This window comes from Onychostruthus taczanowskii, unplaced genomic scaffold (genome assembly GCF_017590055.1).
Source record: "Onychostruthus taczanowskii isolate IOZ18803 unplaced genomic scaffold, ASM1759005v1 scaffold18, whole genome shotgun sequence".
NCBI lineage: Eukaryota > Metazoa > Chordata > Aves > Passeriformes > Passeridae > Onychostruthus > Onychostruthus taczanowskii.
Window position 1 is genome coordinate 3,563,721 of NW_024499017.1, and position 17,797 is coordinate 3,581,517.

General features: G+C 37.2%; 1 protein-coding gene across 2 annotated transcripts in view; it reads left to right on the forward strand.

The window, feature by feature from the left end:
- FTO (FTO alpha-ketoglutarate dependent dioxygenase) overlaps positions 1-17,797 on the forward strand; it is a 219,623-nt gene that overhangs the window by 26,664 nt on the left and 175,162 nt on the right. For both annotated transcript variants that reach the window (XM_041400922.1, XM_041400923.1), the window contains exons 2-3: positions 11,500-11,577; positions 16,413-17,070. In XM_041400922.1, coding sequence (XP_041256856.1) covers positions 11,500-11,577; positions 16,413-17,070 — 736 coding nt within the window. The remainder of the gene's footprint in view (positions 1-11,499; positions 11,578-16,412; positions 17,071-17,797) is intronic.

The window sequence follows — 17,797 nt, forward strand, 5'->3', positions numbered from 1 at the left end:
ATGCAGATACATAACTGAATAAGATTCTGTGTTCATCATATTACCCCCAAGATCTAGACTATATAATGGTCAGGACTTGAGAACATACAAAACTTTGCTGAAGTTTTGTATTTCCATTTCACAGAGTTTGTGGCGAGGAAATTAAATTAGACAAACTCCTCAAATGTCAGTCTGTTGCAGCCTGAATAATGTTTTCATGAGCAGTGTTTTAAAAGCTGTTACTCCTTCTCTTCATTCTCGCCCCTCACACTTCTTGCAGCTTCAGAATGAGGCAAAATTATTTTTAAAGCAACCTCTAAGCACCTTTTGATACGAGTCATATTTCAATCAGAACAGACATTTGGTGTCTTCCTGTAAGTCTGCCTGGTGTGGATTTTTTTTTCCTCCGTGTTTTGTAGTATGCAATTCTAATACGCTAAAGTACGTTATTTTTGCTTAGTTTAATAAAGCACATGAAATTGGGAGTCACGAGATTGAGTCATGGCAATTTAATGCCAGTAATAGGCAGCAGCTTGGGGGGTGATTTTCTGCTGAAATTAGTACTATAAAGTATTAATATATTGCTATTCATTTCATGATGATAGATGTGGGGTTCAGATGTAGCATTTTTAACTTATTCATCAATATATAAAGAATGTCCATAAATAAATGCTGTCCATGGGGTAAATGGGTAGAGAATATAGACTTCTTCTTGCCTTTTCCTGTAAAAATGTTGTGGAATAAAAATGTGGAGACTAATGGCAGGGATTGTACTAGCATCCTTTTTTTGCAATCTGTGCTTTAACTTGACCTAAGCATGTAAAGGAATCTTTTTACTTGGTAGAAAGTTGTGCTGGTATTCACACATTAATTTATATCCATCATGAAATGTATTTTAACCTTTTCATGGCTTTTCATGAGCATGGTTGTGCTGCAAAGTTTAGTTTGTTTGCATAAACTTCAACATTGAGCTGCAACACTGATCAGCAGAATAGAATCAGGGTAACAGAGGTGGGGCATGGCCATAACTCCATTGTCTTGGAGTTAAATAAATAAATAAATCATCATAAATCATAAATATGAAGGCAGGAGCATACCAAGTGTCAACGTGCAAGCAAAGAAAGGAAGCATGTGCAAGTTTGCAGGCTCTAGTACACTTTATTAAGCTGTGAAAGCACTCCAGATAAACATAGTAGTGATAAGAATCCATTTAAAAAACAGGGGGGTATTAAAAAAAATTAATTGATGAAATATTTTCCTGAAATCAATGACAAAAACTCTCCAAAGCTTCCAGTGCATAGTACTGGGGCCAGGCCACCTTTAGGCTATGCACTCAAATATAAAATATTTTCCTGAAATCAATCATAAAAACTGTCCCAAACTTCCAGTGCATAGTACCGGCTTTAAGATACACTGGCTTGTACGAATGGGCTGTAGTAAATCTGTGTGTAAAGCGTTTTCAGCTATTTAAGAGCACTTGTGTTGGAGGTACAAAGCAAGAAGAGCGTATGTCCCCGATCCCTCTGTCGGGATTTCCCTGGCGCGGACGGGCTTTGGGCTGTGCACCCAAATATAAAATATTTTCCTGAAATCAATTTGGACAAAAACTGTCCCCAGCTTCCAGTGCATAGTACAGGCTTTACGGCTTGGACTGTGCGAGCGGGCTGTAGTAAACCTGTGTAAAGCGTTTCCAGCTAAGGGCGCGTGTGTCGGAGGTACAGAGGAAGAAGGCTCTCTCTCCGCGCCCTGCCTGCACTGTCGGGCTCTCCGTGGCGCGGAGGGCCGCCGCCGTCCCGCCGCCGTCCCGCCGCCGTCCCGCCGCCGTCCCGCCGGGTGCCGGGGATATTGGTTTATTGGCAAAGGGCGCGGTGTAATGTATTCATCTCCGTCCCAGGCAGCCATTTAATGCCCTGAAACATGCCCTCTCACAGCTCTGGCCTGTTGGCTATGCTTATTTGGTGTAATAATTAGCAGAAATTCTCGCTAACAGCGGTACTTACCAACACCTCACATTTTCCTCTGTGTTTTTGTACGTGATGGATTGTGCATTCTGTGAATAAAGTTAAGCGGGTCACAGCCTAAGCCCTGTACAACACAGCTATTTGCTGCACAATAGTTCTGAATAGATATATATTAACTCCTTTTTAATCCCCGTGGTGTGTAATGCAAACAAACTCGAGTCTTTTTGTAATAGGCTATTGAAAACTTGTTCGCACAGAACACTTAACTTGTCAACTTAAAGAACAAACAAACAAAAAAAAAAAAAAAAGAGAAATGGAATGAGGAGCTACAGAAATGAGAGTACAGTGTCTGTTACCAATGGCAGGCTTCAGGAGCCTGTTCTAGAGCTTCATGAGGTTCAGTGCAGATTGCTGTACTTTGTTCTAGAGGAACACTTCTCATATGCCTGTTAAAGGTGATCTCTCTGCTGCTGTGATGCTCAAAGTTTATCTGCTTGGCATGAAGGGTAGTTAAACTGTACTTGGGGATTTTTTTGCACTTTCCTAGCTGGAAATGGTTTTGCTTAAAATACTTGTGATGGAAATAAAAAGAAAAGGTTCCTGAGTAAGTGCTGTGGGTAGGGAGCCTCATCATGGTTCTTTTCAAATGGAGGGCCTGATAAAGTTAAAGGTTCCCCAAATTATTAAGTAACTGTAGTCTTTTTTCAGCTGAATTCCTAAGTAAAAATTTAGTGCAATTCTTATATAATTAATTAGCTCAACTAGCAGTGGTTTGAGGCATATTTCACATGGAAGTTCAGTTCTGCATGGAGACTGTCAAGCCTTTGTCACTAGTTTAATGGGGAATTGCAGCAAGTATAGTGCCAAATGTGGGTCATAAGCTCTTGCAGTTGTCTGTTATTTAATTTTAAAATCCTCCCTTTGAATTTTTTTTTTAAAATCCTACATTGTTCATTTTTTTTCATTCAGCTCTTCTTGAATTCTAGTTACTGCTGAAGCAATTCCATTGTAGAAGGGGAAGTAATACAGCATGTTAAGCCAGCAAATAAGAACAAAGGTGGGTCTGGCAGCTTTCTTTTAAAGTCAATTCCTTGCCCTCAGCCTCCCTTATTAATGCAACTGAGCTGCTGTCACTCAGATGGTTTTAACACAGACATGCAGGCTACGTGTCAGAAAGGGTGGCCTAGATTTTTGAGTTTCAGGTTGAGAGTACTCCAACATACAAAACCACTGTATCAAATTATAAACTGGTTGACTCCAGTCCTTGTAGGCATTCTGAAGGAAGTGAAATTTATTTATTGTTGTCTTTGACATATCCTCTAAGGAAACAAGAGAGTTTAGATTTTAAGGTATCTGCAGTATTTTCAGTTGGATGGAGACTTTCCTGTGTGCCTTTAAAATTATAATCACTCAGAACAATCCTTTTCTTTGTCAAATTGTACTTCCACATTAGGATTATTTTTTGTGTGCTTGTATCTCTTTACATGAAAGATTTTTATGCTTTCTCACTGTTCCTTCATTTGTACTTATTTACTGTGGGCTTTTTTTGATAATGTTCTTTTATACATTACAATATATACAGATATTTACTTAAAAATACATTCAGAAGTTATTTGGTGCTTTTCTTTACTGGGTCATTTCATGGATTCAGTTTTGATTGTCACCACACCGTTCATTAAACATGTCTGCATTTTCCTATCAGCCTGCTACAGCTTTACTATGTTGTGGATCACTATGGCTGTCCCTCTTCTTCCTTTGTTTAGACAACCAATCCAAGCCATTCTAGAGTGAGTCAGTACTCTTGGTAGGAATTGTTTATTTATTAAATTTGGCAGAAGAAACATGCAGTAGTGTAAGTCTAGGATCTTTTGTCAGCAGAAGAGAGCAAGTAGGGCAAAGAAGAGTTGAAATGGATGAAATCTGGAATGGTCCTCTGTGTGCCAGCCTCTCTTTTTCACCTTCAGAAATCCAGCCTGTATTTGAGAATAGCATGGAGAAGTGAAGAGATGATTTTGAAAAGATTTGTTATTACTGTATTACTTCACATTCTCAAAATACAGGCAGAGGTAGCAGCAGGACTATGCAGAATCTCAAACCAGTTGGGAATATAATTGTATGGGAAGAAAGGACAGAAAGAGTTTTCCATGAACAAATGTACAAGGAAGTCTTAAAAAATAATTTTTGCACATTTCCATTTTAAGTTGAGTGGTGATTCTCTGCAAAATTATTCCTGAACATTGCAAGTGAGGGGAAAAGTTAATGAGAAATAAGGTCTGTATCTGCAAATAATAGAAATGAAAACTGAAAATTAAGTATTAGCATTTTCATAAGTCAGAATAGCTTTATTAAAACAGCATTATTTGAAAATGTTGGAGTTCTTAAGTTTGTTCAACAAACATATTCTTAAGCAGAATGTTGATTTGCATTATGAAATTTGCCCGGATTTGGCACAAAGAAAATGGCTTAACAGATTTACTTTTGCCACAGCACATCAGTGTTCTCTTGTATTTTACCTCTTAGTATACCCTATCATTATTTACATTGTGCAGAAATGGCTTAAGAATAAAATGTGAGTAGCCTTTCTTTTAGCTGTCGTTCTTTACCCTTATGATGGTACTGTAAATGTTCTCAGTAGTGTGAGATAAAGATCCCAACTAACTCCTGGTTTTTTTTGGATTCTGAAGCAGAAGAGAATCTCTAACACCAAGGTTTCTTGGTTCACTGACCACTGGTGACTGGCAAAGTGATAAATCAAAACCAAACTGAGGAATGAGATGCATCTACCTTTTAGTCAGTGTGGCTCTGCTGCCTCCAGTTTATTTGGTTAGGCTGTATGTGAAGAACATCTTAAAGAAATGTGAATGATTCTTTGAAGTCTGATGGTCTAAACAGTTTGGGAACCACTCATTTAGAAAAACTTCCAAACTTGATATAAGAAAAAATTCGCATGAGGTTTCACAGAGGTGTCTCCTCCAATGCCTAATTATCCTTTCTTTTCAATTGTGCTCCCTGTTTCTGGTCTGAACTTGTCTAACATTTCAGACCCTGAATTTTGCTAATTGTTGCCTGCCAACTTAACATTTAGGTGTTAGTTTTCTGTTCCCCATGTGGCTTATTTTGGAGACTGGGAACAAAGCAAAGTCTTCAAGCTTCAAAATTAACTAAATCTGAATTGTTCACTATGAGGTGTTATCTTAAATTACTTTTTTTTTCCCATTTTTAAAGTGTTCTTACTAAACATTAAACATCTACCATTACTTATCAATATATATAGAGATAAGAAATCATGCCAGGCTTGTTATTTTATGGAAATGATGAAAAGCTACCAGAAAATTTACTTTGTCTTTGATTTTGCTGGTAGTTCTGAAAAGTTGTGTCAGTGTAACCTGCCAGTGTTCCTGTTGGAAAGTTCTTTGCTATATCTACAGAGGCTGTGAGCCTTTTGCAAAGGTTCTGAGTCTACATTTCAAGCTGTCAGCCCTTGGGTTTCAGTCGGGAGGTCCTTGCTCAGTTCTGTGCTTGTTGGTCAGTGTGTTTGCTCTTACTTTGCTACATTAATTAGGTATTGAATCCCAGTGAGGTTTGTACAATCCCACATTGCAGATATGCAATATTTCCCAAAATAAGGTGAAGATTCTTAATGCTTCTTTCTGTTTCCTTGGGGCCTTCAGGGATAAATGGCACCATGTCAGCATTGTTTTCCATTCTTGAGTATAATATGCAGCTCCAAAGGCTACAGAGATCTAGTGCCATGTGTCCTGGTAATAGATTTCCATGGAATTTAGAAACCATCAATGTCTTCATGTCATTAGAACATGAGATGAGCAGCAACACCAAATGTATCACTGTTGCAACATTAACTCTTGTTATAGTTTTTATTTTATCTGTCTTTATTGAATCTTGTCTGTCAAGTACTGTTGCTTAGTATATCACAGCTGGTCAAAGCCCCTTGGTTTCTTGGCACTGGGTGTGTAGGGGTGTTTTTCCTAAATCATGCAGAATCAGTTATTGGTAACAGTCACTAAGGTTTCTATCTGCTGACTCTTTGGAGGTGAGCTGGTTAAGAATTGCTAGATTAGGAAATCTGGTCTCAGAATCTATTGGCTATCTTTTAGAAGCTATGCAAAGAATGACATGCAGACATGCCTCAGTGTCCTTATCTGGATTCACAGCCATGTGGAACTAAACACTGTTTTAACTGTGTTTTCTTAAGTACGCGTGTGATCTAGTGTCCATATGTATAAGAAGAAACTAAGAACTGGAGATCTGGTTAAAATTTGATAATTTCAAAGTTTGAATGTTCTTACTTTTCACCTAATACACAAAGCTGACCCATTTACTAACTGGTACGTGCTGCAAGAGAACGCACAAATGCTGGGAGGGAACAAGACCTGGGTGACGTTATCAAGATGCTTGCAGTGATGGTAGATGAAGTAGAAGTTTATTCAGAATTATACAGAGGAGCCTTAGGGACATTTTGTCAGCCCCAAGTGTCTGTGTTTGAACTATTTATTACTTCATATTTTTATTATGATTACTTACTGTGCTAATCCATGTGTGACAAATCTACACTCAGCTAGGTAAGGAAATTGCCAGTTCTGTTCCATTAACAGCCACTGGCCGAAGGAACAATGTTCCTGTAGGTTAAAACAACAATTAAGGGCCCCTTAACACCTGAAGATGGGGAGAGCGGATACTGGCAGCAGACATTTTTCACACATTGCTAAGCTGCTTCAATGCATAAATTAACTCTTAGTTCAGTTACATCAGTGGAGTGTGTTGTGCGTATGCATGACTGGTCTGTGTGTGAACCAAAACCTGGGCCTGTTGATTTATGAGAAAGGGTAAGAGAGGTTGAAATTAGTAAGCAAAGCCAAACAGTACCTTTGCAGCAGAGAATATCAAACAGTCTTTGTGACAGCTACTCACAGATGCTGATGTAAGACCTGAGGTCTGGGCATGGCAGTGGATTGTTCATTACGTAATTTTTTTCATGCCCAGGTCACTTGAACTGCATTTTGTTACTTCTGTAGCTGGACCCGTTTATTCAGTGGAAGAACAGGATTCCCTGTAGTTGTATTAAATAACAAGTATAATTTATTGTAGTATAATTAGCAAGCGGATATATAAACATAAGCATAAAATATTGCTAGACCATCGTAGATATTTTAATGAGTTTATATAGAATAATAGTAATGACAATTGTACATATTTTTGCCCTTAATATAAAAATGATTTTGACTTATATTAGGTGGGCAAGGAGAGCAGCTTTTGTAGTGTGCAGTGTGGTACAGTATGGTCATATGTCTACCAGTATTTTTGGGAGGCTGCATTGTAGAACGTGGCACAGACAAGGTTTTTGGTTAAGTCTTGAATGTAATGAAGAGTAGACTGGCAATATAACATTTTCATGTCAATAAATGGTGTTGTAAAATTTGCCAGTCCCTTAAGATCTTTTGATGAGTAGAGTTTACAGAAATAATTTGCAGAAAAAAAAATCTGAAATCTAATATATGTGATAATGGAGAAGTAAAAGCTGTAATGGTACATTTAGGATGTATTTTTTATTACTCTAGATTCATTTCTGACATAACTTGTTTTAGTGAACCACTTGAATGATCTTGGTAGCTATGAAGTTTTAATAGCTAACACTTGGAAAGCCTTGTAGTTTAAACAAATGTCAACTTCAAAATCACATTCCTTCCTTAAGAAACTATCCCAGTTTTATTTTTTATAAAAAACCCCTACATGTGAAAGGCTGTTAGGAAGTAATGTTTTAGAAGTTCCTGTAAAATGATGACTTTTTTCTTGATGGGGTCTTTGTAATGTGTCACAAAACTTTTGCTATATGTTTAATCTTCCTCCTTTATAAAACTGTTTATTAAGCATTTTAGAGCACTGACCCTTTGCTTCATGGAGGATTTGAAAGAACTCCATGTTTTACTAGATTTGATTAAAGAAAAGAATGAAAGAGAAACACAGGTCCTAATGGACATTCTTATGTGGGTAAAAAAGGTAATAGGAAGGAGAGATTTTTGAGAAATCACAGGTTTGCATCTGAACTGTGATTCAGATCTTTCTTTCATTACAATAGGCATTCTCAGGCGTTCTAAACCTGGTAACCTTTTGGAAAACAAAAAGACTATTGGGAAAAACTGTTGGAGAAGGATATTATACTTTCTTATGCTTTGAATAATGGCTCTTCTTTTATGATCTATGCCTGAAATTTTTGTGAAAACATTGGATTGCATTAAAACCAAAACCAAAACAAAACAAAACAAAACAAAACAAAAAAAAAAACCCAAAAAACCCACCCAAAAACAAAGACCAAAAAAAACCCAAAAAAACCAAAAACAAACAAAATCACTTAAAGTGTTTTACTAGCTCTGATCACAAGTAGTTTCAGAAGTGTAAAAAGTGCAGCAGTCAGTTAGCAAACTTTTAAGATGAAAAAATGGGCAATGTATGAAGAACTTCTGATGAAAGGAGTTGCTGCAGAGGGGCTGTTGTAGGCTGGGAGTGGGGATGATGTTCCAAAGCTGCTACACCATCCTCTCTGCACCCTCACCTCTTCGCTGTGTTTCTGTTACTTCTCTTGCTCTGTGACATACAAGGCACCACTTCTCTTGACAGGAAAAATAAATAATTACATGTATAGTGATTGAGAGATTCCAATTATTAATATTCCACTTGCTGAATTTTACAACCGTCTCATTAATAATCTTATTTGTTATTAATGAATGAGCAGAGATTAATGTCTGCAGAATGTTCCTTGTGCACTCTAAAATTGGGCATTTGTGTTTCCGATCTTTATTGCAGTCACTTAAAATAGCTCCACTAACACTCACAACAGCCCATAAAATAAGTATTTGCAGAGGTTTTTGCCTTTCTGAAGGCCCAAGATGAAGACCTGACAAAGTTTCTAAAGCAGTGCAGGGTGTGGTGATGGGGATGGTGCACATCAGATTGTCTTTCATGTCTTGGCATCACTAATGTCTGTGTAAAAATCACATTGTTTTTTAAAACATGAGGAACATAATCTTGATATCGGAATAAACTGTTACACTGTTGATAATTTTTAAAACTTAAAAATTAGATTTAGAAAAATGCTTTTTAAGAAGCCTGACATCTTCAAGTGAAGGCGTTTTTTTCGTTTTTACTGAGGGAGTTATGTGTTTGAAGAACCAATAAACAATGCTTATGTAACACTGCTTAGACTTTCACATCAGCCAGCTGGTATAGCCAGATACTCAGTTTTTCTTTTTTCTTTTTGGAGGTATTTGTGAGTAGCTTGATGTTTTTGACATCTGTGTGACAGCTTCTTGCATAAGAGATGAGCAGCATGTTCTACCACCCAGCTGTGTGTATTAGTCTGCACATCAAGCTGAAGAGCAGCACTTAGCCAGATCTGACAATCAAATGTGAACTACTACTGCCTATACACAAGAGTGCATTTTAATGTTGTGTGCTTTTTGCCAAGTGCCTGATACTTGACAAAGAAATTGTCAGAATCTCTCTTCTTCCCACTTTTATTTTTTTCTTCCCACAGATGTGAGTCCATGTTAAAATATCTTATTTTATTTTTTTTTCCCTGCAGTTTAATATGGTTTATCTTACAGGTAACAAAGCCAGTCTAATGTTTTCAGCAATTTCATGTAATAAAATTCTGGCAAGTTTTGGTAATAGAGGAGTGTAATTGTTTTAGAAAATGCAGGAAACCCGTGTGTCATTTTCTGCCAACTTAATCTGAAGTTACAATCTGCTGTGTTTCACCAATGACTTCATGTCAACACCCAACAACCTGTCCCCAAAGAAAACTGAGGACACAAAGAAGTTACACCACTAGTTCAGAAATGTCAGTGCTGCTCTTCTCAGGCTCGTTAACAATCAGTGCTCAGCACATTCTGGGTGTGGGGGTGAGTGGGAGCCACCTGCTCTCATTGTAGTTTGACTGATCTATGAACCTTAAAATCCTCCATACTTCCACCTGACTTTAAGCCTCTGTCGCCTTTCTCGGTGCTGAAATTTGAATGAAAGGAATTCCTTGTCACAGAATGCACAGTTACACTCCATAGTTCAGCTTTCCTCGTTTACGTGTTTGCTGTAACACAGAAGTTAGTTAATACATAAATAGTTTTCTCTTCCTTTTTTAAATAGTAGTGCCAGAATAGTGAAGATCTAGTTTCACCTTGTTTTGAACTTGGTTTTATGAAAGTGTTAGTCATACCTTTTTTTTTATTTAATGTTTCCCATTGTATTATAACCTTAATATTTTTTTAGAAACAGTATTCTATTTCCATCTGGTCTTTCTCTTACAACATAAAAATATTGAATTTTTTCTTGTGCTAGTGTTTATGTAGTTGAAAATATTGCAATCAAAATAAAAATTTGAGTCCTGTTACATATTTAGGCATTATGGCAGATACAGTTTTATGGTCTTTGAGTTGCAAGTAAGTTAAAATTTGTTAATAATCAAAGTTTGTAAAAAGCAATCCCTGCAATCTAAAAGAAAGAAGTAGTAGAGGAAGGATTTTATTAGTTTTGTAGGCCAGAACTTCCACTGTAATAATTTTTACACTGTGGTTAAGCTGTACTTACATCAAGTTAATGTTGAGTTATTCTGTGAGTAGATCAGTGTGAATGGACCTGTCATGGATCAGGATTGTTTGATTCCAAAAATTCTGATGGCATGTTTCACACATGTCTTACACTTGGCAAATCATCAACACAATTAATTGCATAGTGCCACAAAAAAAATCTATTTTGATTAATAAAAACCTGAAAAATACAATTTGGAGAGACATCAGGCTTTTTTCTTAGCAATTTATTAGTGATCACATTGGCTAAATATTGGTGGAGATGCTCTCAGTCTAAATCAGAAGTAGAAATGGAATTGAGAGAAGAAGGGGACAGGGGAAACCTGTTTTTACAGGCAGCTGGTTCTTTTTGCACTCTCGGCATCAAACTGGATTTATGGCTGTCTCTGGGATGGCAGGTCTTGAGGGTGGCATTTCAAATATTGTCAGGCTGCTGGGGCTTTGGGCTACAGTAGATTGTGCTTTCCTTTTATTTCATAAACTATTTCAGGAAATATGTTAGAGTACCCCCAATACTGGGGCTTGTTGTTTTAATGAAGTGGGGTTTTGAGCCATTTGATGAAATACGAGCTTTGTACCCATTGGCTGCACAAATTGAAGTAAAAAAGAAAAATGGAAAGGAAACAAGAAATGAATGTGTAGTTATAAAGTAGGCATAGGTCTGAAGAACATAAGGCCAAGATGAATTTTGATCAGTGTAACAAGTACTGATATCTAAAAAAGAACTTGGGAGTAAAACCACTCATGAGCTCTAAACTGCCTAAACTGAATTGCTGCTTTGCAAGCAGAGAATTTCCCCTGATTTTTTTTGTTTTATTTATTTAATTTTCCAGAATTGAAGATAGTAAAAGAAGTAATTGCGCCTGATTTTACCATTTAAATGCAACTATTTTTATACTTCTCTGATTATATCTTGGTTTTTAAGTCTAATTTTCTGTTTCCATTTTGCTCCTCCAAAACAGAGGAAAAAACTTCTTGAAGAACTTGGGGAGAATAGACTTCCATACCTGACACCAGCCGATGCTGATTTCCACCAGCTGGTAACGTGTTTCTTTTAAATAATTTTAAACTAAAATGGCTGTTTGCACTGAACAACAAATAAATCTTCCTTCAAAGAGACACTGTGAAATCTGATATGAAAAAAGGTATCCTGATAGCTGGTAATGCACTTCCAGGTGGTTGAAATAAGATCTCTAGAACTGGGATGTTCACAAATGAGAACTTGGTGAACTTTATTTTTATAAAGTGTGTGCCCTCACTACAAGTAATGTATAACAGTTAATCACAGTTTTTCATGCTTTGCTGAAGCAAAATACTTGTCGTCAATATTTTAATTTATTTTTCTGACTGGTGAAGAGAATTTTATAGCTCCTATTGGGCAAAATAAGGGAAATATTAACATAGAAATTTAAAGTTTGACAGGCTTAATTCTACTTTCCAACAATAAGTAATTGTTACTTTGCTTGCAAAACAAACTGTGGAAACTGGAATGCCTCAAATGAAACCAAGCAGAAGTAAGATCAGGCCCAGCAGCCACGTGAGTAGTGAACCAAGTGAGTGTATGCAAGAATATAGGGAATAAATAGAATTTTCTGCATCTGTCTTGGATCTTTCTAGATCAGCTACAGCACTCAGGGTAGGTTCAATCAGATCAAACTGGATCATGGTAAGAGAAAAAGCAAAAGGAATAACCTGGCTGTTTGAAGAGCTCCAGTGAGCATGCTGACATTACACAACACAGGAGTGTGCCTGCCTTGTATTGATATATGGCTCAAAGATGTGCAAGTGTGGAAGAGCTGGGAGAGTTTATAAGAGTGATACAGATGGATTTTATTATTTCTTCTTTCTTTACACAAAGCCCAAACACATTCTTTTCAGTCTTAATGCTCATGAAGAAACTCTTCCCTCTTTTAAGAAGTGGGCAGCTGACTTTTTTTCTTCCTAGTCCTGTTCCTGTTTGTTCTCTTCTGCCTCTGATGCTGCCAAGAGCTGCTGTGCCCAGCATCTTCTTTCATTTTCACATCTTTGTAAATTCATCTTCTCCTGGAGCTGATGTGAAAAGGGAAGGTGGCATCTCTTTTGCTCAGGGTCAGTAACCCATAAATACAGAAGACAATGGGAACAAGATAAGCAGTAAAATCACACCTGTTCAGTCCTTAATAATTTTTCAATGCATTCTGTTTGCAAATATGGAATTATACTTTTTATCTAGTGTGTCTGTGCATGTTAGGTATTTTTAAGTGTATAGGCTAATCGTAAACATCACAAACACCTTTTGAAGTCTGTGGTGGTTATGAAATGTTCATGGAATCACAGCTGTAGAAATTGCAAGTTCCATGATGCTTAAATGCGCTACAGCTGGGGAGGAAAAGAAGGGTGAGAACTTGAAGACAACAAATTGGCAAAGTAAAATATCACATACAGTTTAGTTTTATAGTCTGTCTTTCCTGGACAGACCTGCCCTACTCCTTGAAGGATCTAACTCTTATGAAACAGTATTCTTTGAACGTGTTGGAAAAGTTAGGAAGGATGCAACTTAAAAAACTGTCTTATCCTGTCAGGTATGGAAGTGTACAGCCTGAACAGAAGTAAGAAATTCTATCACAAGCAAAACTTCCACTCACATCCTCTTTCAATGTGTTTTTCCTGATAAAGGATTTTGGAAATGGGCCCCAAGCCATAAGCTGAAACAGTGTAATGTTTAAAGCCAGTACAGAAAAAGAAAGGGGCTGCAACAAGGTTGTTCACAAATATTTTAAGTTCAGACTATAATTTCATGATTCACATGACAGTTTGCTTATCATTATGTTACTGATTCCTAACTTTATTCTGTCACTCAGGTCCATGGGGTGATTCTCTGTGTTGAGCATCACCATCAAAAGTGAAAGCATACTTAAAATCTTGCGTGTAATAGTCAAAAAAGATTTGAACATCAAATGTGGTTGGTTTTTTTTCCTGTACTGTAGTTGCCTGTAATGCTGCCACTTCTTTCAGAGTGAGCAGTGTGTTGACCTCTGATGCTGGCTGTCAGAGTTACAAGGCAGAGTACATGATTGCTGCCCTGCCCCACCCCCAGAACAACAAGGTGTCCAGTGTGAACCCAGCAGTCACCCCGTGTTCTGATCCTGTAATTCTTTCCTTATGGAGGGCACAGCACAGGCACTGGCTGGGGATTTAAAGAAGACCAGGCTGTTTTCATGTGATGTGTCGGAAATGTGTTTCCACTTCCTGATTTCTTTTGAGATACCTTAATGATAAAATAGTTCTTAAGCATGTGATCTTAAAGCACAACCCAAAGGTAACAGGCCTCTGACTTGGCTGGCAGCAAAATGTGCAAGGCATTACCTCTGCAGTTCAGGAGGGGAATACAATGTTGTTTCCTTTGTAAAATCTGTGTTCTTCCTTTCTAGTGCATGTTTTCAGGGATTTAATTGCTTTACGTCGTATTGTTATTTCCCTCCTTCTGTTCCTAATAATTGTTTGGAATTTTGTGTGTGTGATTAATGTCAGAAATTCAGTGTATTTATATTTTCATATAAATGGTTTAAAAATATATAGTATTAGTGACTGTTTAAATACACCATAATAGCATATGTAGTGTGGTGTGAGTATGTCCAGTATACAGAATTATTTAAAGAAATACTGGGGTACAGCTAGAGAACTGTTAGAGCTCTTTCTTTCATACAGGGCATTTGCATAATGAAAGAAATAATGAAATAATAATCTTTATATGTCACAACACATAATATTCTAGCATTCTTAAGCAACATTATGAAAGAATATTTATGATTCCCATCAGCCTGTACCTTCACATCTGACTGTAGCCTATAGCTCCACGTCCTAAATTTACAGTTACTGATTTAATTAGTTGTTGTTTTTAAGGACTTTTTTCACTGTATTGTTCAAAGGCTGGAGATACACAGCACTGATAGAAACAAAAGGGGCAGTTCAGGACCTCTGAAGGAATCATTTCAGGCTTTTGACAACCTCAGGTGAATGTAGTTTATCAAGTTTGGATTCACTTCTTTGAATCAAAGCTGTGATCCTGTGTTGTGGGGTTGTAGAGGGACCTTCACACAGATCTGGGGCTGTTTTCAAGCTTTGGTGTTTGAAGCTAAGCATGTAAATGCAATTGTCAGAAATTATTATCTGTAGATACTGTTACAGGGGTTTATTTTCCTCTCTCTAGGAAGCTAGTTTTTGGAACCATAAGAACATATAAAGAAAAGGAGTTAGCTTCACTGTAAAAATTTACAAGGAATAGTGGCAAGGTTTATAGATAAACCAAGATTTATTATATGTAATCATTATTTTTAAAATAGGCTTCCTTTTATGTTCTTCTTTTTAGTAGAAACAAATGAACCTATAAAGCCAGCTCTTCAGTTATAGGATAACAGTGCATTATGACGCAAAAGTCTGTTTTCATGCAGTGGAAAATGTGAATACTTACTGCCTGGTTTGTATTTTTTAAGGGCACATTCTTTGGATTTTGAAATTAATTTCCTGAAAGGCAGGTTCATATGAGACTTGGAAGTAGATAGTACTGGTAAAGGGGGTTTGAGTTGTACCAGAAGGAGCTCACAGATGGATTGTAGGTCAGTGTGGTGCTTTGTGCCGGTGACTTTTATTTGTCTTTTTAAGAGCACTTTGAACATAAGCTATTAGACTAATAATAAAAGTTTTGGCAGATCAGTTTTATGCATCCATGTGCTCTTGCCCTATTGCCTAATGCCTTCAGATTTCAGTCCACCTTAACATGTGTCCCCACCCCACCATCAGTACCTGGACAAAAGGAAATAGGTGTAGTGAGTCCTTAGGAGCTTCACAAATGCTAAATGATGCCTGATACACTCACATTACAGCCCTTCCCTTACTAGGGCACTAGTGTGCATCTGTTTCTTTTATTTATCTATTAATTTTAATGAAATACGTAAGAACCCACTCTTTAAAATAACTTATTCCCTAGCCTTTGTCTAGTTTGCCAGTCTCAGCAGTAGTTAAAGCAGATTTACAGGCAACCAATAAAAGGTGTGATTATGTGATACTCACTTCCTCAGAAAACCAGATTAACAAAATAAAATTATCCAAGCCTTCCTGGAGTGGGAAGCAGTATTGTGCATACAAAGCAAGAAGCTGCTGATTAGCAGTGTTATACCTTGCTGGGAGTTGCTGCCTCCACACACTGCTGGATTCTGAAGCCCAGCTGATACCAGAGCTGGTGTGGTCACAAGAGGATATGAGGGAAAAGGACACTACAGGTAGGGAGCTGGGGAAGAAAATAAGTCTGGACATTTTCTGTTATCAAAAGAGAGCTTTTATATAAAATGAGGGATAATTGGCAGGTACTGAGGAATGTAGAAATAGAAAGCACCAGAATTTTAGTGGAGCATTTTTTAAAAAAATGTACATTTTGATTTTTTTATTTTTTCCCTGAAAAGTATTGTTAGATAAAGCTATTTGACTGTATCATGTAGATCTCTAGATTACTGTACACCGGAATGAAACTGAAGGGTCTTTGCAACCATTGAAAAAGAGGAATCACTTTCTTACAGCTTCATATTCTCTTGTTTATATATTTAAAGGTGGCATTATCTACCGATTCATCAGATGAGCTGTATGTTCTGCTGAATTGTTCTAGAGTCTTCGTATTTATTTACGTGGAGATTTGCTCTGGTTTAAGCCACTGATAATATCCACAGCTTGTGCAATATCCTGAAATATGAAAAGTAAAAAGTGCTGGCATCCATATCTTCACCACATTCTAGACTCATTCCTGTTAACTTGACAGCTTTGCCTTGTCTTGAAATACCTTGACTCCTGTAAAAAGAATAATTATTTTCCTCTTTTTGTTGTTTGGGGTTTTTTTCTCCTTTAGTGGAAGACCAAGTATTCCAAGCTGATTTTCAGGAAATCTGATACAGTACCTGAAGAGCTCCATCAAATGGTACAAGAAAGCTTTCTGGCCTTGCGAGAACACAACTGTTTCTTTCAAGATCTTGTAAGGATCAAAGGAAAAGACTTTCTCACTCCAGTGTCTCGTATATTAATTGGAAGCCCAGGATGCACTTATAAGTACTTGAACACAAGATTATTTACAGTTCCTTGGCCTGCAGAAAGTTACAATATAAAATATTGCAGTCCTCAAATACATGATGCTTGTAAAGCATTAATGAGACTTAATGACTACTTGCATATTGAAACAGTCAAGGCATTACAAGGACAAAATTTGTTTGAAAACAAAGAAATTAACGATACTGCTATACTAGATAGGAAGCAAAGTTTTGCTACTTCTCTTACAGAGCAAGTGTCTGTTTCAAAAGATCAAAGCAGTGTTTGTGTACCAGAGGATGACAGAAGTCTAAAGAACAGAACATCATATAATTTGACTTTATTAAATTATATGGATCCACTACAAATGCTGTACTTGAAACAAGAGCCTTACTTTGGAATGGGGAACATGGCAGTGAGCTGGCACCATGATGAGAACCTGGTGGAGAGGTCAGCAGTGGCTGTGTACAGTTACAGCTGTGAAGGTGAGTGGTGGGACTTGACCAGTCACAAAAGTCCCTGAAATCCCTGAAGATCTCCTGTCTTCCCTTGTGTGCATGTACATAAGCACACCTGCATGCTGGTTTAGACTTGTCACATGCTTCTGAATGCACTGTGGTACCTTTTGTATTGAAGTCTTGTCTTTATTTCCACCAAAACCTGTACAAAATACCTGTGTTTACTGCAGCTGGCTTAGCAGTTGTTGTCTAACTGGATTTAAACATTGGTATAATTAACTCCCTGACTAAGAGCCAGGAAATCAAAATCTGTCAAATACCTTTCTTAGGTTAATGCATGTGCATGTTTTCTGTCCTGTAAAATGTTTCACTGTGGTTGGAATCACCATTTTTATAGTGTTATTTATCATATACAGAGTTGCTTTGCTTTGTGCTGATTTTACTACTCTTCTTTCTTTGGAAAGATCGTTTTCAGCTGGTTTTGGATAGAAGTATTACTGTATTTACTTAGAAATATATACATTTTGTCTAGGCAAGCTGTAGTGTTAATGTGTTTTTTATGGAGGACTTGCCAACATTTCTCTAGCTGGGAAGAGTGGACACTTTGCATTAAAACAACGCTTGTCTGACAGGCTTTGCAGGCTCTTGCTTATTTTAAAAAGAATTGCATGCAGCATTTTAGGGGTGATGGTGGTAAAAGTGCAGTTGAAGCATCATTAAATATTTCATTTTTAGTTTAAAGTACCTGCCCCAT